The sequence below is a fragment of the Glandiceps talaboti genome, chromosome 16 (genome assembly GCF_964340395.1).
Source record: "Glandiceps talaboti chromosome 16, keGlaTala1.1, whole genome shotgun sequence".
NCBI lineage: Eukaryota > Metazoa > Hemichordata > Enteropneusta > Spengelidae > Glandiceps > Glandiceps talaboti.
Genome location: NC_135564.1, coordinates 23670286 through 23693973, shown reverse-complemented (window position 1 = coordinate 23693973; position 23688 = coordinate 23670286). Strand labels below are relative to the sequence as shown.

At 37.0% G+C, this 23688-nt stretch overlaps 1 protein-coding gene across 8 annotated transcripts in view; it reads right to left on the bottom strand.

Annotated features, from left to right (window-relative positions):
* Positions 1 to 23688, bottom strand: part of LOC144447869 (neogenin-like) — a 281364-nt gene that overhangs the window by 205671 nt on the left and 52005 nt on the right. For all 8 annotated transcript variants that reach the window (XM_078137986.1, XM_078137991.1, XM_078137990.1 and 5 more), the window contains exon 3: positions 10789 to 10891. In XM_078137986.1, the coding sequence (XP_077994112.1) occupies positions 10789 to 10891 (103 nt within the window). The remainder of the gene's footprint in view (positions 1 to 10788; positions 10892 to 23688) is intronic.

Here is a 23688-nt window from a genome sequence, read left to right as displayed (position 1 = left end):
CTCAGTTTTTAGAACATCCGATATAGCTTTACGTTTTAGGATAACCTAGTGTCAAATTCTAGACAGGTTAGCTGTTTAGACATGAGGAGATTCATCGTATTGCAAACATTTATTTCAGCACTCACAACAAGTTGATCGTTCGACTGATGTTGATTCAATCCTTCTATTATTATGAAAACCAAAAAGTTTGATCGCCTGAAATAATTATTCAGCAATAGTTTAGTCTAATTCCAAACAGATTTGTAGATGTTTTCAAGTGATAGTTGAAACATGCATGTGAAAGCCGCGGCCACCACCGCGACCGTCAACGTGTTCATCACTGTCGTAGCATCTTGTTGAGAGTAGGGTATGATGACAAAGACAATAGACAAGAACACCATTGTCTACATTATTTTTCCATGAATATTCTGTCCAAACTCATGAATATGCACGTCGCTGAACAGCAGTACAAGTGGCTACAAGGCATCAAACATGATTACCGATAATACCTGGCATGTTGATTTTGACAAGAAGCCTAAGCCTGGGTAAAGAGTAGATTACCTACGGTGAATCTTTCTTTTGCTACAGTAGCAGTACATTGAACCCAATAACTAGTGTTGGCCAGCACGTCGAATACTTCTGTTATTTCTGTTGGTGAAACCATTGCCAATTTTGATTTCATTTCCCTCGATGTAATACCGAGTCTTTCCGTTTTCAACATTTCCAGATATACGATGTCACCATGCAGTAATTTCTTCATGTTATTTTTTGTTGAAGTTGGACGAACAGATCTTGTTGTCACATACCTCAGTCAAATCTTTTTCACTCAAGCTGGGCTGAGTTTCAATTGTTTAACTGTAGAAGTGTATCCACCACTGCATACTTCTCCAGTGACACTGTTTCAGTTCATTAACTGGTGTATGAATTTTAATATGTTGATGAGATTTCCCTTCAAATCCGAGACGTCATCAGTGCACTGCAGTGACCGTTGGAGAGCCTCACATGTTTTTTTTTTTCGGCTGTCATTTTTATGAAGGTAGGTATGTTGTTATGTAAAATTTGAACGTGAATAGAGTGTTTTAGTGACTTTTACATGATCTGTTCCGTGTGTGCTAACTCAATTTTCGGTAAATTGACATCTGTACATGTACGAATTACTGAATCATATTCATAGCCATTATGTTTCAAAATTATAATTTTTTGAACTTTTACATCATATATTTCTTGTTTTTGCTTGATTTTGGTCGTTTCAAGGCATAATTCCATGAAAAACGACCGATAGAAATCACTATAGTTCACACTTGCAATAGGCAATATGGCTGTCAACCTCATGTACATAACAATGTGCCAATGACATTTTCTGGAGAGAAAAAAAGAGCTAGATTTTAGTGCAGAATCTCATGTAATCAACATCCTATTTTTTGTAAATCACTAGCAATACCTACGACAAAAGAATTATATCTAAAAACAACCAAACAAGTCCTGAATGTATGTGTTTGTGAAGTTTCTTATTTGGGCGGGAAAATACTATGTGACTGTCATTTACATTACATGCATGCCAATGACTGAATCAGGGCAAAAATGATATCGAAGTTCATGTATCACTGTATTATCTAGTTCGAGAGAAAATACAAGATTGTCACTCCACACATACATTTTGTGGTTTTGGTATAATTTTTTGCTCTTTCTTTTTTTTCAGGAATGGATACTGTAAAATACAAGATTGCCACTTCACACATACATTTTGTGGTTTTGGTATAATTTTTTGCTCTTTCTTTTTTTTTTCAGGAATGGATACTGTGGGACGCTGTGATCCCGACAGCACTGTTACATCATAAGGTCTATGGTTACATCCCAGTCTAAGTAATTTTCCAACTACACGTCAAATTGAAATCTGTACGATTTATGGACCACATAAGGTAAAGACTCCAAATTTGGCACAGATAATGGATATAAACTGAAATTTTAGTCCTGAAAATTTTGTGTTGTTTCGAGCGTTATGAACCCACTTTGCCTGACACGGCAAATTCAACAGACGTACATGTACATATGTACCCACAATCATTAACTTGAGAACTTGCAAGGTCAGATTGAAATCTGAGCGAAATATAGACCACATAAGGTAGAGACACAAAATTTGGCACAGATAATGAATATGAACTAAAATTTTAGTCCCTAAAATTTAGCATTGTTTCAAGCATCTGTGTTTTGTGTTGTTTCAAGTACCTTGCTGGCGGGACAAAGTTCAACACAGACACAATATAGCCACAGTCACTAGCATCGACCGTAATTTGGAAACGTAAACTTGCAAATTTCTTGCTATAACGTTTATTCAATATAAATACGCATTGTATGGGCTGATTAAAACAAAAAAAGAAAAATTTACCTTGGATATTTAGGGAAAACATGATTTACAGGGCTGTAAGCCACGGAAACTTCCATGTAGTCCTCATACGATGTTGACATGGCCGCCATCGTGAAAGCGTACGCCAGAACGAGGCTCTGCAGCAAGACATTATGTTATTTGCTACCCAGTCTTTAGACTTGTTTCCACCAGCTTTTTTTATAGTATCAATCACGATTTTACTGAAATCTTCACCCAAAGAACGCCCTCGATGATATTCCCTTCCATTTACATTGATATTCATTCATAATTAAAATTATGTTCTAATAATCGGGAACCAGATCTGATCGGGAAGTTGAAAAAATACAGTGCGTACTTGGCGTTCTTGCATGGTATGTGAGCGTCTTCAAATGTCACTTTTTGAAAACAGTTGTTTACAAAGTTTTCCTTACAAAGACTGATTGCAGCCTGGCTGGGTGCCAACTAAACGACTTCAATGTGTGTATGATAAGGATGCCCTTGCCTGTTAGACTAAACATGATAAACTATAAATTGGTAATATGTTAAGCAACCAGCGTGCGAAATTAACGCCGATCCTTCAGCCCGAGACCAACAGATTTCCGTTCGGACCGAGAGTTTTTCAGAATTACAACAACTTATGGTCCGTATGACCAATTGAAATTTGGAGTAAATAATAACATTTATTCAAAGATATATCCAATTTCACCTACATGAATCTGATCTTGTGTTACCTATTTTACTCTCGACATCTCGTTCAAGTCAAGCGACACAGAGCTAGCTACGTGTTGTTGTCAATGTTGATATCATCTCCCTAATACATCCATGATATGACATAGCATACAGCATTTACTTTATGAAATTATGTTAGCAAACACATGATTGGCTGAATTTCTCTAATTATTTGTGTCTTGACTAATCAGAACGTCTTAGGCATTCAGACTCATTTTACGCATTCAGCGCATGCGTCTTTTTCCGCCATGAAATAATGATATAGTAATCATTTATCATTGTTGTAAAGTTTACTGTTCAAAGTGTATGAAACTTTTAACGTGTTTGAGACAGTTCCACGTTGTATTTATAAAGTATGTGGTGATATTTAGAAGGCGGCAATGAGCTTCTGAAGAAGAAGACGAAACAGACACTGTTTTTTTAAAGGCTGGTATTAAAGCCAGTAAATGTTAGCAGGTTTCTCGATCAGTTTACCGGAGTTCCCCATGTGTGTGGCCATGATTAAAACAAACTGACGGAAAACATATAAACTACTCTGAAAATGGCGTTTTAACTAATAAAGAAGGCAGGTACACTTCGTAAAATATCTTCAGTACGATATTTTTTTTTGTAAAAACAGTATAAAAAAATGCGTAGTCTAATTGCTTTCAATTTGATGCATACGATAATGTATGTCCTGTCATGTTGTGATCTCTTAGAGATTGCAGATAATGTAGATTTATTTATTCATTCACCCATATTATCTACAATCTATGGATCTGTATTTCTATGGAATGAATACATTCAGTCTCAGACCACTATAGTCTATTGGAACAGATTATGCGAGAATGAATATTCATAGTCTCTGGGTTCATAGTTACAAATGAAAATCTCTACTCACAGTCAAAAATTACTTGGTTGTGAATCCAAAATTTACTTCCAAGTAATGTTTTGACTGTGAGTGGAAATTTTTTTAAATAATAGTGGATAGTAAACAATTCGTTGTACTCTCTTTTACTTTAGTATATCTAAATATATATCTAAATATATATTGTACCATATTAAAGTTCAAAATCATTTAATCTGTAAATGGGGGGGGGGGGGGGGTGTAGATACAGGTCGTGAACGTGAACTGCAGAGTATGGACCAGCAGTTTACCTTAAAGTGTACATGCAAAGGTTGATAAATTTTTTCGTAATTATATATATTTTGCCATAAAAATAAAGGAAATCGGGTTTGTAATAGTACGCTGCTTTGTTAGCGACCGGCTGCCAGTTATTTTACTCGTCCGTAAGAACCTGTCTTTTTTTCGTCAGTTTTGCTGTTTCTTTCGTTATTGTCGTCAAGATGTCCGGAAGATTATGTAGTACGTTTATCTGTTTGGTAATGTTTTTGGTCGTGTGTTTTGGTATGCCAATGGACATCATGAGCGAGTTTGATGGTCAGACGGGTGTGGCCTACAGATACAACATGGCGGAGCTGATGAGTTTTCGAGCCACCTGTCTCAGACCTCCAGGTAATTTGATACTACCACCCGAAATGAAGCCAAGGAAAAGAGGGAGAAGAGGAGGCGTTCGTCAAAGGAATCGGAAGAAGGGATATAAACCTGTGTTGCCAACAGTAATTACTGGAAACGTCCGCTCACTCAATAATAAAACTGACGAACTGCAAGCCAACATAAGATATCAACGGTCATATCGTGAGTGCAGCCTGTTGTGTTTCTCCGAGACCTGGTTAAATGACAATATTCCCAACTCTTGTATTTCGATGGAGGGTTTCTCAGTTTATAGGACTGATAGGGACACGAATTGTGGAAAGAAAAGAGGCGGAGGTGTATGTGCCTACGTAAACAAAAAGTGGTGTCATGAAAATAATGTATCAGTGAAGCTGAGATTCTGCTCACCTGAAATTGAACTGATTGCATTAACTTTAAGACCTTACTATTTACCACGCGAGTTTTCTAATGTTATACTAATGGTTGTTTATATTCCACCTTCCAAAGACACAGCTACTCCTGTTGATATAATTTCGAAATTCATCAACGAATTACAGACAGGGTCGCCTGATGCGTTGAAAATTATTACGGGCGACTTCAACAGGTGTTCATTGTCTTCCGTTTTGCATGGTTATTATCAACACATAGACTGTCCAACGAGAAACGAACAAATACTTGATCTGTATTACACAAACGTACAGAATGCATATATCAGTCTGTCATTACCTCCACTTGGACAATCTGATCATAATCTGGTTCATATGTTACCACACTATAGACCTATCGTCCACCGTGAACCAGTACAGGAAAAGTCTATTAGACAGTGGACAAATGAGGCATGCGAGGAGCTTCGTGGATGCTTTGAGTCTACGGATTGGAACATCTTTGTGGATTCTAGCACCGACCTCGAGGAACAAGTGGTGACTGTGTCTGACTACATCAATTTCTGTGTTGATAATATAATTCCCATGAAAACTGTCTAGTGTTTTGCTAATAACAAACCATGGATAACAAAGGAAATCAAAGATGTCATCAATAGGAAAAAACAGGCTTTTAGGGAGAGAGATGTTGCGAAAATAAAGCAAATTCAGAAAGAACTAAAATATTGTATTAAGAGGGGAAAAGATGCATATAAGAGGAAATTAGAACAAAAGTTAGAAACCACTAATATGAAAGCAGTCTGGGATGGCATGAAGTTAATTTCTGGATATAAAGGGAAGGGAGGGTCTGGTAATCAAATTGAAGTGAAAGGGCAAAAATATGCAGATGAGCTAAATGATTTCTATGCCAGGTTTGACTGTCACAATTTTTCACACGATCGAGACTCTATATGTAGGCGACTTCATAAGGCGACCGATGGGAATAGCTCTAGAATTACTATCAGTACTGAAGATGTGAAGCGTCAAATGAAGCGACTGAAAGTTAACAAAGCTTCGGGTCCTGATGGTGTCTCCGCACGAGTACTAAAATTGTGCGCTGATCAGCTGTCATCTGTTCTCTGTAGGCTATTTACATCATCATTAGATACTTGTTATGTTCCAAATATTTGGAAAAGGTCGTGCATCGTACCGGTACCCAAGAGACCTAATGTTTCCACATTGAATGACCTAAGACCAGTAGCGCTGACTTCCCAGGTTATGAAAGTGTTTGAGCGTTGTGTTTTGCCTAGTATAAGATCTCAAGTCATAGATTTTTTAGACCCTCTTCAGTTTGCCTATCAGGAACGGATTGGCGTGGAAGACGCAATTTTGCATCTTTTACACAAAGTCTATTCCCATTTGGAAAAGAAAGGTAGTGTGGTTCGAATAATGTTCTTTGACTTTAGTAGTGCATTTAACACAATCCAGCCCCATCTCCTAGCAGAAAAATTAACGAAAATGTCCGTTAATCCATCCACCATTCTATGGATTATTAATTACTTGACAGGCCGCCCACAGTTTGTCCATGTACAGAATCTAGTTTCAGGTAATTTACACACAGATACAGGTGTGCCTCAAGGCACTGTGCTTTCCCCATTTTTATTTTCATTGTATACAGCGGATTGCCGCCATGCCGATGACACCTGTTCTCTTCAGAAATTTGCAGATGACTCAGCTTTGACTGGGTTTATTCAGAATGACGATGATACCATGTATAGAAAGGAAGTCGATAATTTTGTCCAATGGTGTGACAGAAATTTTCTGTATTTGAATGTTAGCAAGTGTAAGGAGCTGGTTATAAATTTTAGGAAAAAGTCAACAGCAATTACACCTATTTATATCAATGATAAAGAGGTTGAGATGGTTCGTTCATATAAGTATCTTGGTATGGGGATTGATGGAAAACTAAATTGGAGAGAAAACACTGAAAATCTGTTCAAAAAATGTAACTCCCGTATGTACTGCCTTCGTAAATTGCGATCCTTTGACATCAGTCGTGACTTTCTGAGTAATTTCTACACATCTGTTGTGGGCAGTGTCTTGTTTTTTGGTGTTGTGTGTTGGGGAGGGAATTTGAATAAACAATTGAAAGGTGGCATAGATAAAATTGTTAAGAGAGCGGGTTCTGTTATAGGCAAAAGACAAGAGAAATTCGAGGAGATATACAATAAGAGAGTTTTGAAAAAGCTGTTAACAATTCTAGAGAATGACCGTCATCCTTTGTATTCCACTTTTTGTAAATGTAAGAGCACTTTTAGCAAACGATTTAATTTACCAAAGATTGTAACTGAGCGCTTCAGGAATTCTTTTTTACCACAGGCAATAAGAATTTTTAATGACCAGTGTTGAGCTGCAGTGCAGTGATCTTATGGGTTTGAGCTTTGAATTATTGTAGCTATTTAAATTTAACATTACATGTATGTGTATCTTGTTGTGTATCTGTAATAATTGTATCATTTTGTATTTTGTGAATTGTTCTACTGCTGGCAGTGTCCCAATTTCCCCATGTGGGATCAATTAAGTATTTATTATTATTATATCATTCTAACACGAGAAATTGCGTGAAAAATGAGGCACTCTCGGCTCAGCCACAGGGCACCTTCAGGTAATACCTTTCATTTGCATCTGGATAGGACAGCATTTGGAACTTTATGACGTCACTTCAGGAACACAAACGCATTCGTCAGTGTATCTTTACATGCAAAGCCATTGTGGTCGAACCAGAAGGTCAACTTCACAACCCGTTTTCTCCAAAACCTGATGTTGAATATTGATCAGATTCTTCAAGCGTAGAGCAAAACACCCTGGCTTTAACACTTGATGGTGTGATTCAGTCATATTCATTCTAACCGACCGCTAGCAGTAACGATAGTTCCTCTGGCAGTGAATGAGTGAGGAAGTAGTGGTCCACCACACAGAGCCTGAATGACACTGCTTTATAAGGGTTTTTTCGATGTACATGTAATTTCACAGAAAAATGTAGTCATGGCTAGTACACATTATGTGTAATAGTATACCTGTGTTTAAATATCCATCATGCAAGTTTAGTGCTTGTTTTCTGACTATGCCTTGCTGTCTTATACCGCAACATGGACCATCCACCGTATTGTTTACGTCCTAGTGAAGCCGTATTGTTTACATAAAGTGAAGGTTGTTATCAACGTCCTTTGTTGACATAACTATTCAATGGGTGGAAAACAGCTCCCATAGACAATCTAATCGAAACGAAAATTATCTAATATTTCCGTACCCATCAATCATACAGAGATCGGATGAAAATGGTTTCACGAGATGACAACACAACACAACACAACACAACACAACACAACACAACACAACACAACACACAACACAACACAACACAAAACAACACAACGAGTTCCCCATAATATTCTCTCAAGTTATTCAGATGTAGCATGTGTCGTAATAGTACATTCTATGACCATTCAAAATCTTTGCGAAAGTAGACCCACAAATTCGTTAGAGCAGAACGTTTTGCTGGATAGCTATCCCGCTTGAAAACTATGTGTACACACACTTTATTTCGTTTTTTTACTGCATTCATTACCATACTCATAATGACATGAAGTGGTTTCGTCTTCTTTCAAAGCACGGCCCGTGTTCACTGATGCCGACCATACTATGGTGTATTGCGTACCATTGTCTCCGACCATTTTTGTTTTCTCGATGTCTGAGTTTTTGATGGGTAGACATGTCTTACGTTGCGGATTTATTTGCATTTACCGGCTTTCACTGTATGGCGTCACTGTCCAGTTTTTACACATGGTTTCAACTGCCTTCACCCGTTATATACTCAGTTATGTCACTCGGAAATGTGTGTAGGGTGATCGTTTAACTGTGGGTGCTGCCCACAAAACACCGAGGAACCATTGTTGCCAGAAGACCATAGACAGTGGAGGGGATATGTACAGTTGAACAGATAATTTCATAGTACTGAAACTGTTCTTTGTAAAGTTACATCTGAAATATTTCAGTGTATGGGCCGTCAGCAGGTGGCGTTGTTGGTGTTACTTGACCTCAGCGCAGTATGTTACTAAAGACAATGGAGAATGACTTTGGACTTCATAGAACATCGCTGAATTGGCTTGCTTCATATCTTGCTAATAGATCTCAACGTGTTTCAGTTTCTGGAAGTTTATCTGACAGTGCTAGTCTCAAGTTTGGTGTTGCACAGGGATCCTGCCTTGGACCAGTGCTTTTCACAGCTTACTCCAGCTCTTTATTTAATGCTATCAATAACCATATGATTACTTCCTATGGGTACGCTGATGATACGCAGCTACTAAAAGTGTTCACACCTCGGGCAGATAGTCAAAATAATATTGTTAATTGTTTAGAGAAGTGCATTACTGATATTCAAACATGGATGTTGAAGTATAGATTGAAACTTAACGAAAGTAAAACAGAGGTTATACTCTTTGGAACCAGGCAACAACTTGCTAAAGTTAGTTTTGATCATGTCACTATAGGAAATGATAGAATCAAAATAGTTGATAATATTCGTAACCTTGGCGGTTGGTTGGATTCTAAGTTATCCATGGATCATCATGTAAACCAAGTGTCTAAACGGGTCAATCACAATTTGTACAATTTACGTCGAATACGTAAATATCTCAATCAAAGTGCAACTGAAATATTAGTTCACTCACTGATCAGCTCCCACCTGGATTACGCAAATGTAATGTTGTATGGTATGCCAGCGTACTTATTTGACAAACTACAATGTCTACAGAATAGAGCAGTATGCGTTATTAAAGGCTTGAGGAAATTTGATAGCGTATCCCAATCACTAATTGAGTTGCATTGGCTTCCTGTTAAGGCGAGAGTGGAATTCAAAATCATTTTGCTTGTTTATAAAGCTCTGAACGGCAAGGCTCCTGTGTACATTGCAGATATGCTTGAGGGGGTTTGCAACTCCAATTATAACCTAAGAACAAATAGCAGTCACAATCTCGTAGTTCCACGGTCTTATAATAAATTAAATGATAGGGCTTTTGCCGTATGTGGTCCGAGACTATGGAATTCCATTCCACAAGAGTTGAAATGTTTAGATGAAATGGAACAATTTAAAAGAGGGTTGAAGACATACCTCTTTAAAGTTTCTTACAACTTGTAACTGTTGATTTTAGCCATGTTTGTGTTTTAAACACTTTTAGGAATGGTTTTAATATGCTATTGATGTGTATTATTATTACTATTATTTTTTTTTTTACAGTATTTCTCTTTTAACTTATCAAATTTCTCTTTTAACTTATTGTGCAGCGCTTTTGAATATTTTCTTTTAAATAGAGGAAGCGCTTTAGAAATGAAATAAATGTTAAATGTTAAATGTTAAAATAATACTCTATGGCAAGCTTAATTAGTAATTCATAAGTAAACATTACACAAAGGCTTAGAAGGCTTTTGTAATATGTGGGACCTCAACATCTTTCGTGCGCTGGCTGAGGTGCCAAAGTTAGTTGAAGCACAGGGGATTAAGGGGGCAAGTATTTTTGCGAATTTCTTGCCAATGCGCATAATATTTAGAGGTATGAATGCAATTTCATTTCTTTTCATGGCAAAATAAACATAGTTACGAAAAAAATTATCAACCTTTGCATGTACACTTTAAGGACCAGCAGCATTTGCTACATATCAGTCCTTATGACCAGTAGTCATTTTCCCTAAAGTTCACACACTGTAAGCAACCAGATTCATCCACTTCAACGTCCACAGCCATAAAAAACTCTCTCCTTAATTTTTACATCTCAAGCCTTTTTACTGATTAGTTCATGGCTGTCTGTGTCTGAGTTAAGACTTACCTTATCTTTACTGGGGGAACTGCATCTACTCTACATCTAAATATTGCTGTGTCCCCAAAATACACAGAGGTAGAACGTGGTTCCTCTTCAAATCTGCCTAAAGCTGAAACAGGAATAAAAGGTAATGTTATCTAAATATACTATAAAAATAGCACCAATGGCGTTGCAGCACAACTGTACAGTTTTTTTTAAAAAAGTTTACCCACATGCTGATCCATGCTGGGTAAAGGTGTTCATTTACTAAATGGTTATCCAGTTCCAGGTTATCCAGTTGTCCTAGAATCATGGATGTGGTCTTGTTGCTAAGTATATTTGCATACATTTCTTGAATGTTTTAATTTGTCAATTAATCCCTGCTACCTTTGCAATACATGTGATCATTTCACTGTTGCTCTGGGCATGGGCTTGTTGCTAGGCATATTAACATACACTTTTTTAATGTTTGCTCACTTGTCTAATGATCCCTGATAATGTTATCTAAAATTGTTAAATACACCTTTGTTTGGCTGTTGCTATGGGTGTAGTCATGGTTGCGAGGGATAGTTTACTCAATTGCTTACAAGTTGATGTTATTTTCACAAAATATACTGGCATGGCAGTGTTCTCCACGGGCCCCATAAAGGGTCGTCCAATTAAATTTTGTTGCCAACCCATTAAATTTGCTGCCGCCCCTTTAAATTTACATACAAGCTGCTCAGAACTTTGATGTGTTCAGCCTGCGTTTGTTGGGAGACAGCCCACTACTCAATGTTTTAAGAGATGTTTACGTACGTGCTAATACACTGTTGAACGACATCTAAAAACGGTTCTAATTATGACTTTTAGTTGGTTTTAATCCTAACACAAGGTGTGACTCAAAATAATAAACATATTTCATACCTACAAGCTGACAGGATTCCGTAACGACAAGCATGACAAACATATTCAATGCCATTGACATGATTGACATCATAAAGTACACATCCATTTGTTTCCAAAGAACTGTCAAAAGACTGTAATACACCAATATCCCTTTAGATAAAGTAGCGATATAATTCCCAATCATCAGCTTTGTGTTCAATTTTACTCTGAAACACTTTGTAGTTTGTAGTTTTACGTTTTACATTGTACATCGTGAAATTTCGAGTGACTGAAAAACATGCATTTTCCAATATGGCGGCTAATGACGTCACTAACCATGCACCCCCCCCCCCTCCCCACAAACCTCCAACATAGGTATTTTTTTATTTATTGGAGTCTACTGAATGAGAAACAAAATGCTAACAGTGAAAATTATGATGCACTAACTGCTCCCAAATAGCAAGGAGTACGTCATCTATGATGGTTGTTTAACAAAGAATGGAAACTTTGTGTCATTTTCCGGAAAAAATGTCGAATTTTCAGGAATCGGCAAATTAAAGCTTCCAGATATTTTTGGTATTTATTTTCACATATTTTGCTAAATATTCAAAATAGAAAACTAATATATTCTAACAATCACAAAACCATATTACTGTATTGATTACATATGTAGGTGTTGTGTACTAAGCACATAAGACATCTTACCCTTACCAGGGTTCGACATACACGCTGGCCCGCTATCCCGAGTCTAGTAACTTTCTGTAAGGACCAGTAAAAGTTACTGAAATGCCCATTGCAGGTAGTCCGACGGGATAGTGACTTTTCAATAGGTATATTTGAATTATATATATGAATTCACGGTCATAGTAAAATTCATTTGATTTTTAATTTGCTATTTTGACCAATTCCGGATGTCTATTCACGATAAAATTATGATTAGTTTGGAAACGGGGTAGATTTTCTATGATTTCGAGTCATAAAAGCTTATGTTGTGTAGTTTTCGAAAAAGCACGCCCGGTGGGAAAGTCGCCCAACAGGCGATCTCACGCCATTGTTGTACAACGTGGCCCTTGATTCTGGTGGGGTGTCTCTTGAAAACAGGAATAGCGAAGGGTGAGCCAATCAAGTGAGACCTTTCAAATGTAGCTAATATTATAGCCAATAAAATTAGTTGTACGATGATATGTGTATAATACGGGTAAGTCTGGCATCTACACTGTAACAAGTAAATTAGTAAGGTTGAAATCTTTGTCGCGTGATTTCGTATTTAATGTACCGACACGTAGTCTTTCCTAACAGTAATTTTTAGATCAGTTAGTATTTAAACTACATTTCTGAGTTAATTATTCGGTAGGTTATTGACGAGCTCACTGTACAAATTGAATGTCAGCGTTCGCCCGGCTGCGTTCAACGGAACTACGTGAAGCTCAATCATAACAATGGTGGCTGTCAAAATCGAAGACACAATTTGATCGTGTTGTTATTTCAGTGAGTTTAATCAGCAAGAAAACAACGTGTTCTATGTTTTTGTACTTCCTACATGATGTGATGATCGTAATTTTTACCGGTATAACTTACAGCCTCCAATGAAACCATGGTAGTAGTACTGCTAACTTAGCGAGTAACAGTGACACGATTCCATGCTCCATGTTGCGAGGTCGTGTTTTGGGGGAAATTTCTTAATACACGAAACCAGTTATTGTGTAGTGGATATTGATATTCAGTTTGAAAAATTAAAATTCTGAACTTCATTTTGCGAACGGTTTTGTCATTTCTTAGTAATTATAGGGCCGACTATATCACGTTTAACGTTTGTGTCAACCCGGAAGTATATGGACACGAAAATAGACGAGGTGACTTGTACATGTAATTAGTAACAAAATTTTGCTGTAACTGCTGGTAACCTTCAAATTTATTTATTTTTATGTTGTAAATACATTCTAATATGCACTAAGGACAACACTATAAAGACTTGCTCCATGGGAAGGTAATTTTTTGTCTTTTAAAAATGCAATAGTTAGATCAATGTGTACCAGAAATGTTATGTAGTATTTAAGCTAGAAATAAGACCACATAACATACTCCCCCCCCCCCCTCCAATTAAGACAAAACTACTCACAGAAAGCAACAAAAAAAGAGAAGAAGTTCCAAAACATAAAAAAGAGAATAAAATTACAGTAAGGAGTTGGTGATGCACAAACAACTACAAAGAAATAGACAGTTCAATTAGAACACAGGGTTTGAAATAAATATGGGGTTTGGAAAAGTGAATTAGAAGTAGAGCAAAAACTAAGAGAGATGAAGAGTCCAAGAGAACAAGTGAAAGCACTCAAAGACAGGACCACCAAATTTTTTGCAGGACTACTGCATTATCAATTTTACTAGTCCTGTGGGATAGTGAGTTTTTTACTCCAGTGTCGAACCCTGCTTACCCCATTTACCTTCAGCAATCTCAGGACATTTTAATTAATTCGGATATCTTTGGCATGTATGTCAACATTACAAGCTGTACTTATTCAAAGAAAGCATACTTTCTGTAAAGATGTGTTCTAGCAATCAGAAAAATGTATTAGTATGCTCCTATGATGCTGAATGAAAAATACAGAAGATAGTTTACCTCTACCCCTCCTGTCAGTACAGATACAGTACAGATCGCATATAGTGGGATATATTATGCGTGAACTTGGTGGGGGGGGGGGTCTCCTGTTCAAGCATGTCTGAGTTATGGCTTTGGACATGAAAACTACACCTACAAAATTGCAAAATTTGCAAACAAAATGGCTGCTAGGTGGCCATATTGGATCGTATCATGAAACAAATTGATGTGCATATGTATGCATTTGTATGTTACCCCTGTACCAAGTGTGAAAAAAATCGGTCCAGGCATCTCCAAGAAATGGCTCTGGACGGACGGACGGAGGGACGGACAGACAGACGGAGGGACGGACACACGGACAGGCGGAACCCAATTCATAAATCCATATTTTGATAGTCTACCCTGATGGTCAAGGTCAATGTCTGAAAAGAAAATTTGCTCATGAATGATAATAAATTAGTATGGGGTAAAATAGAGTCTCTATGTATAATTTTTTGAGTTAGGTAGTAAATATTGATTTTTAACCACAAAACTGGGCTGCCATTTCATCATATTGATTACATACATTGTGAAACAAAGTTATCTGGATATGGTCCATAATGTATGTACCACCAGTGATTGGGAAGTCAAAACATACCAATGTGAAAATGGCCCCATTCCAGCAAAAATAAATTGGCCGTATAGGAATTTTAATGGGCCCTACAGTTGTGATCAAATATTTACCCCAAAAAGTTAAAAAGACACAAAATTATTATTATTATATTAAACTACTTACTCCATCAAAATCTTGACTCTATCATACTAAACAAAATTTGCCGGTTTACTTTGTATTTTTATTGTACATGTAGATGCTAAAATAGGAATTTACATCTTTTAATCCAGTTTCTCCCCAGAGGGTATTTGTTTGTACACAAGAACACCTTATATAGAAAGAGGATTAAGCTGTCAAAAGATTTCATTGAGCAATACCACTGACCAATCTCTGCACTGTATACACATCTGTTTTTATTTTGTAAATTTATTTGTTTGTTTTCTCTATTCCTGGCAAGAATCCAGTTATTCTGCAACTCTTTATCATATGAATGAATGACACAATATTACAATGGGATACATAAATTTTGTTTCACAGTTAAATTTGATAAGGGATGAGCAAATCTATTTCTAAGCTTATTAATAACAATGTAGATATACCGACAAGAGTACATGTATCCTAAGCTCAGTACAAGAGTCTTTCAAATATAAAACAAACTTGATTGTCATGAGAAATTAGGGTTCCACACTGGAGTAAAAAAACTCAGTATCCCACAGGACTAGTAAAATTGTTAATGTAGAGTCCTGCAAAAAAATAAAACCCGCCAATGGCGTTGTAGCACAACTGTACAGTTTTTAAAAATGTTTATCCATATGGTAGTCCATGCTAACAATAGGTGTTCATTTGCTGAATGACTATCCAGTTGCCTAGCCAACAATGTTGCTATCTTTATGATATATGCTATCATTCGGCTGTTGCTATGGACATGGTCTTGTTGCTAGGCATATTTAGATATATTTTTTGAATGTTTATTCAATTGTCTATTAATCCCAATTGTTATCTTTGCAATATATGTGATCATTTGGCTGTTGCTATGGGGGTGGTCTTGTTGCTAGGCACATTTGCATACATTTTTTGAATGTTTATTCATTTGTCTTTCTATTCCTGTTGTTATCTTTGCAATATACATGATTATTTGGCTGCTGCTATGGGCGTGGTCTTGTTGCTAGGCAATTTTACATATATTTTTTGAACATTTATTCAATTGTCTATTAATCCCTGTTGTTATCTTTGTGAAATACACGACAGTTTTGGCTGTTGCTATGGGCGTGGTCATGGTTGCTACAATATTTGCATACATTTTTTGAATGATTACTCATTGGCCTACCAGATGATGTTGTTATTTGACCAAAATATACTGCCATTTGGTTGTTGCTAAGGGCGTGGTCATGGTCGCTAGGGCCAATTTTGTCAAAATGTTTTGAAGAATAACATCTCACCAAGTTTCAGACTCGGTGACCAAGTACTTTTTGAGATATAAGTTTTTGACCAAAAATGAACATTTTTACACCTAATTTGCATATCACTCATGGAATCATGGTATGCTTAATATTTCTTTGTCCATACATCCCTAGATACATTCCCATTAAATTTCATCCCAATCTGCTCAGTAGTTTTGGAATTATAGATTTTTAACCAAAAAGACACATTTTTAGCCCTAATTTGCATATCACTGATGGAATCATCCCGTCATGAACAAATCTTACTTTACACCCCCTTAAGAATGTTCCCACCAAATTTCATACCAATCTGCCCAGTAGTTTCTGAGTTTAAGTTTTTTGACCAAAAATCACATTTTTTGACCCAAATCACACACCTGTGATGCGATCATTTTGATTTGAACAATTTCCCAACTAGACACCCAAGGTAATGGACCCACCAAATATCGTGGCAATCGGTTCAGCGGTTTTTGACTTTAAGTTGTTTACACACACATCCACACACACACACACACACAGACAGACAGACAGACAGACAGACAGACAGACGCCGGGCGATCCCTATAGCACTACTGAACCTCAGTTCAGTTGTGCTAAAAATTGGTGGTCCTGTCGTCTAGTGTTGTAAGTGCTGCCACTAGTTTTAGGGGGGTGGGGGCTGAGTGTTTAATGGAAATTGATTTCATACATATACTACATGAATACTAATAATGAAGTCAATAAAACAGGTTTGTATACCTCTGTTTTGTTACCTCACAATAAATTTTGCCAGTTTACTGTATATTTCTATTGTAGATGCTAAAATTTGAATTTACATAAATCTTCCTTCCTACATTAGATCAACCAATTCATCACATCTTTTTTAATCATTTTCTCCCCAAGGGGTACAGTACAGATCAAGCATAATGATGGGAGATTGTGCATGAACTGTGCTTGCATCTTCAAAGCATTATGCTGGAAAACTTCATGAACAATGCTCTTGGGGATTAGTGTATGTAAACAGCATTCAATTTGCACCTTTGAGGTGTCCACAGAGCATCTCATTAACAGTGCATCTAAGTAAACAATGCATCAGCATCTCATTATAAACATTGAATCTGGATAGCAGAGTACATGATTATTACTAAGTCACAAAGCATGTGCGCATAAAGTGCTGTTTATTCTGTATGAGAGATGCGAGCATTGTTCCATGCAGATACTTTGATGATGCAACAACAACAGTGCATCAATGCATAGTTAGCACCCCAATTGTGCAAGAATGATCCTTTTGTGATGCACGCACTCAGGTGATGCTTTATGTGAGCTGCACTGTATTTGTCTGTACACAAGTACAAGTTACAGAGAAAGAGGATTAAGCTATCAAAAAAATTTCTTTAAGCAATACCACTGTCTTGTCAATCTCTGCACTAAATAGAATTGAGTTTTTATTTTGTAAATTTATTTGGATTTTTTTTTTACATTCGTGGTAAATGAAATAATCCAGTTATTCTGCAACTCTTTATTATATGAATGAACAAGTCATTGAAAATGACATAGTCCCCGCTATGATTGGGTTTTAAGGAACTGGCAGTTTATGTTGTCATTTTCAAACCTGGTTATGGTTGTTTGGCCTCATATGGTTGTTTTGATATCACTAGTCTGTTCAAGCATGTTATGGCTTTGGACATGAAAACTGCGCCAACAAAATGGCTGCCAGGCAGCCATATCAGATTGTATCACGACGAAAATCGATATGCACATGTACATTGTATAGAACACTATCCTTATACCAACTTTGAATGAGATCTGTTTAAGCATGTCTGAGTTATGGCTTTGGACATGGAAAATTCGCAAACAAAATGGCTACTAGGCGGCCATATTGGATCGTATCATAAAACAAATTGACGTGCATATGTATGCCATAGTATATTGCCCCTGTACCAAATTTGAAAAAAATTGGTAAAGGCATCTCCAAGAAACGGCTCTGGACGGACGCACAGACGAACGCACGGACAGACGGAACCCAATCCATAAGTCCCCGTCTGGACTACATCCGGCGGGGACTAATGACACAATATTACAATGGGATACATAAATTTTGCTTCACAGTTAAATTTGATCGTGGATGAGCAAATCTATTTTTAATGTAGATGTACCAACAAGAGCATCCTAGTTCAGTACAAGAGTACCTTTCAATTTAAAATATAGAATAAAGTTTGATTGTCATGAGAAGTACACAAGATTTTGATGCAGCTTGTTTGTGAACTACTTAATATTTCTGATAACATGATTGTCTCACGAAAAATTTTGAGAATAACAAGACTAAATTGACAAAGTAAAACCGTTCCACACAGCGTATTATCAAGCTGTTGCTAGCCATACAATCACCGGTCGTAAAATCTGAGTTGTGGATTCGTCAGCTGAATTTGAGCATATTTAGTATATGTCAAATTACAAACTAAATTAAACCTCTTACATTTATATCATTCGATATAATTATATTTCTAAGTTACTTACTTTGAATGTCCATGAACTCATCAATATACCCTAATGTAAAATTGCATATGTTGATAAGAAATGTTCATGAGTTAATATAAATGTTCTTATGAAATGTTCCTATGTTGATATAAATGTTCCTCAGTAGACATATAATCAAAGTTGCCGATGCTATCATGTCAACAATATACAGGTGATATATGGATACAAAGTATCCGAGAGACAAGCATGTTCGAAAGGGTGCGATTCTTTATTCGATTCAATTTGCCTAATAGTAGTCGAGTAAGAAACTTTGGAATGAATAGCATGGCTAACATGGAAACTTGTCTCCACAAACACGATGGAACAAGCATTTTCAATGGCATTTTCTGTTCGAAAAAGTATTTTTGATCACCGCCTTTCATACTACAGTGAAATTGTTAAAGCTTTTGGAGTGTCAAAAACAACAGCATAATACATTTGTCATTGGTTTATGTGAACCGGTGAACTTTCAGCGACTACTCCTCGACTACCGTACGTGAACAAACAACAGCAGCACATACCATCCTGTAAAATAAGACAACCAAGTCTACATCGATGAAACTAAAAGAAATCTAATCATCGGCAAAGTGTTACCGTCGAAAACGTGCCGTTTAGATCAGCAAATATCTAATATGGGTAGAAAGAAGAGTTCTAGTCTTGCGACAGAATCGATAACACCGTCGAGTAACGTACCCTTGATTTTATGGAAATCGTATCCAATTACAATTTGAACCAGATTCACTGGTTTGCCAAATCATCTGTGATTCACACTATGGGAAATCGTCGCTTTGGACACACAGAAATTAGACAGCGCAGGGTGGAAATTCAACGCCATGCATCAAATGCTAGTTACACGATAAATCTCCTCTTTAGTGCAATGGGTGTCGACTATTCCGATATTATAGTGGGGCCGTCAAACGGACTAGAAAAACTGAACTTTTTTGATGAGGTTTTACATTTTGACAGAATTGCACTGTTCACATGCCTTTGTAGTTTGCGATGTTGAATAAATATTGTCGACGGAACCAAAAGTAGAATGCAGACTGTCGGCAACCCTTTGAGAAGTATTCTTAGAAACATTTGTATCAATACATGAACATTTCTCGTAGAAACATTTGTATCAACATAGGAACATTTCATAAGAACATTTGTATCAACTCAGGAACATTTCTTATCAACATACATGTATACAATTTTACATGGGAATGCATTGATGAGGTCATGGACTTGTGCAATATTCACATGACGATGGTTGGTCAAAGTCTGGATGGATCGAGTGTAAAGTGAGATTTGTAGTAGAAAGTGAAAGAAAAAAGGCCATTTTATGTAACGAAATTTGTGCTATGAATCACTAAATATGTTCATCACTTACGTCGCAAATGTAAACAGATGTGACACTGACTGGTCGACTGCCATGTGAGAATACATCGTGAGCGATTTCCCTATTCAACTTGGGCATTTAGGAATATTCCTGTTCTTGCAGACCAAAAAGAATATGTAAAACAAAAGTGTTTTATTGGCGATGTAAATGTCAAAAAGGTACTTCCATTGTCTAGCCACGTATTAATGTTACTTCAAGTTGAACAAGTCATTCAGAATGACATAATTCCCGCTGTGATTGGGTTTTAAGGAATTATCACTACTCTGATCACGCAACAACACTTGTGAACCTACATCAAACAGACTTAGATATGTTGTGTCTGCTTGTTGGACATGGAACATGGATACAACAGTAAAGGATTGGTCGGGTAGGGGGGATCGTATCACAATGAAAATGGATAAGCAGATGTATGTTATAGAACACAGTCCTAATACCAACTTTAAATGAGATCTGTTCAAGCATGTCTGAGTTATGGCTTTGGACATAGAAAAATCTCAAACAAAATGGCTGCCAGGCAGCCACATTGGATTATATTACGATGAAAATGAATATGCACATGTATGTCATGGAATACTGTCCCAATACCAACTTTGAATGAGATCTGTTCAAGCATGTCTGAGTTATGGCTTTGGACATGGAAAATTCACAAACAAAATGGTTGCCAGGCGGCCATATTGGATCGTATCACAACAACAATGAATATGCACATGTATGTCATAGAACACTGTCCTAATACCAACTTTGAATGAGATCTGTTCAAGTATGTCTGAGTTATGGCTTTGGACATGGAAAATTCACAAACAAAATGGCTGCTAGGCGGCCATATTGGATCGTATCATGACAACAAATTGACGTGCATATGTATGCCATTGTATGTTGCCCCTGTACCAAGTTTGAAAAAAATCGGTCCAGGCATCTCCAAGAAACGGCTGCGGACGGACGGACAGACGGATGCACGGATGCACGGACACACGGACAGATGGAACCCAATCCATAAGTCCCCGTCCCGGACTTTGTCCGGCGGGGACTAAAAAGTTCAACCAATGCTTGGCATGACCCATACATGGATATGTATGCTGACTTTTCAACACAGTATAACCATTTCTGACTTACAATGGTCAGTGATGCCTTGATACTTGATACAACATGATGTTACGTTAAATCTTGCTAACAGACCTAAAAGTTACAATGTATAAAACATTGTATGTACGTCCCTTAATGTGGCGAATAACTTTTTAAATTTTTTGTCGCCATTTGACCTTTATTTTTGCATTTGCAAAAGATTTGTGAGCACAATATTTTTGAGTGCAAAACAAATTCAATTGAAAGCAAAATCGCCCCACCCCCCCAAACTAAAGGAATTTATATAACAATGAACTGTTGATTTCGCCCCTTAAGCCTCGGATCGCTAGCTGTTCCTGTCGATGTGAGGCAATCAGAAGTTGTAGAGATACAGGAATCAGAGTACGTTATTATTACCTAGATGACATATGACATTTTCTCATTGGCTAGAATGGTTTTGCTACACCCAGTAAAAGGTTACACCTAAACGGCGTATTCTAATAGCATGGGGAGACTTGAAGCGAGATATAAGTATTCAAATTAGACAAAGTGACTTGCTCAGTATGAAGCACATACATGTAAACGGCTGACATGAGTTTTACTCGATGTTCGCTTCGTACGTATCTCGAACTTGAAAGCCGGACCTCGAAATTCATTTTAGTATTGGCATACCGACACAAATATATATAACAAGCAACCTATTGGTCAGAATAGCTCCGCTGTTTTTTTTTTAATTTAATTTTTTATTTAGGTGACATGTAGAAGTGGTTTAGTTCTTCACTATGCAGTTTTGTTTTAGCGATTTAATAAAGTGGTTACTGGTTTCATATGATGTCTCACTATAAAACACATTTTACACAGAAGTTGGTAATGTATTGTACTTGTATACCATAAGTCAGCATTTTATAACAAAAATCTATTGTTATGAAAAATTGCACAAAATCTCAGAAAAAAAATGACTGGGAAATGCACACAAGAAAAAGAAAAAAAGAGGATTTTGAGGTTGGCTATAAATAATTCCAGTGTCTTACAGCTTTAACCCTGGGAAATTTTAATGATGAATGAAATAAACTAGGGATCTAAAACAATTTTGAGGCAATTTGAATTTCAATTTTCTAACAAATTTACCAAGTCAACAACATTCAACTTGTACTAGTTGTAGAGATATATATAGGGAAGAAATGTATTAATCGCCATCTTAGTTTCCGTACGGCGACAATCCCAAGTACCCGGAAGAGAGAGTCATTCTCAGCCATACGTTACAGTGGTAACACTCGTTCATGTTCGATTACCTTTCACAAAGAAAACACAACAAAATGGTTGAAGTGATCTTTTTTTTTAATTCTTTTCATCACAACAACAAGATCTGCGTGATCTAAAGTGTTGTAAACTAAACCAGAAAGAATTATCGGACTGGCTAAACTTCCCGATGAACTGGAGTAAGGTCCAAGTCCAAGTAAGCCTCGATAGTACTAATACTACTATTAGTACGTGAGAAAATCGTCTCACACTAGCGATACAACTTTCAAAATATAACTTGACATGTCTTCATTTGTTGGAGTTAAACAATTCAAGACGGGTTTTCACTCGAAAACAACAATTCGCGCAGGTTCACTCACTGCGAAAGAATAAGACACTTTCTTTCGCAGTGAGTGAACCTGCGCGATCACAGAAACAAGTGTAATTTTACCCCTTTCATATATAGTTGGCTGACTACGTCAATATTAACGATATTATCGACATTTCATTGTATTCTGATATAAATATTCTGAGACATAACTCGGGAAACAAATGCCTGTATGATCACTGACATGACTCAAGAGAACCTTTTCGGATTTACATGTAAAATGGGGAAAGATACGCAAAACAATGCAAAGTCTGAAGCCAAATTAAAGTTGTAATTATTTTAATTATTTTTACTTGCCAAATATTTGCATTTTGGAAATGGCAAGACATGTTCATGTCGTTTAACTTTACATGTGAACTGTCGGGCTATAAACAAAGTTTGGTCGATCGATTCACAGTCGGCAGTGAGACTGCTCTTGCATAACTTCAACCGCATGCCTAGGCATGCCTTCCTTACGCAAGTTGTCTTCATTCTGGTTCACTGTCACTCCAAATTGCACGACAATATAGAATTAATCACAAGTTACATGTTATCTGAAAACATCACACTTTTATAGTGGGTCTGAAGTGTGATTTTAGTGAGTACCAAGAACGTCCTGTGTTGTTACTTGCTGTGGAAAATCACCCGGTCAAATGAGGTCAGCTTCAGCTTCTGGTCAAATCAGGATAGAGTATGCAAATGAGGATGTTGCGGACTGGCTGATTATGTAGAAGGGTTTGAAGTTTACAACTCTGTTTCGAACAAACGCTTGTCATTTGGGCGCCCAATGCGTAGAATTATGACTATAGCACATATTACATTGCTTGTTTGACGTCAATAGTGTCTTTTGAAAAGTGGCAGTTTACTTAAAGTCTCGTCGACTGATTT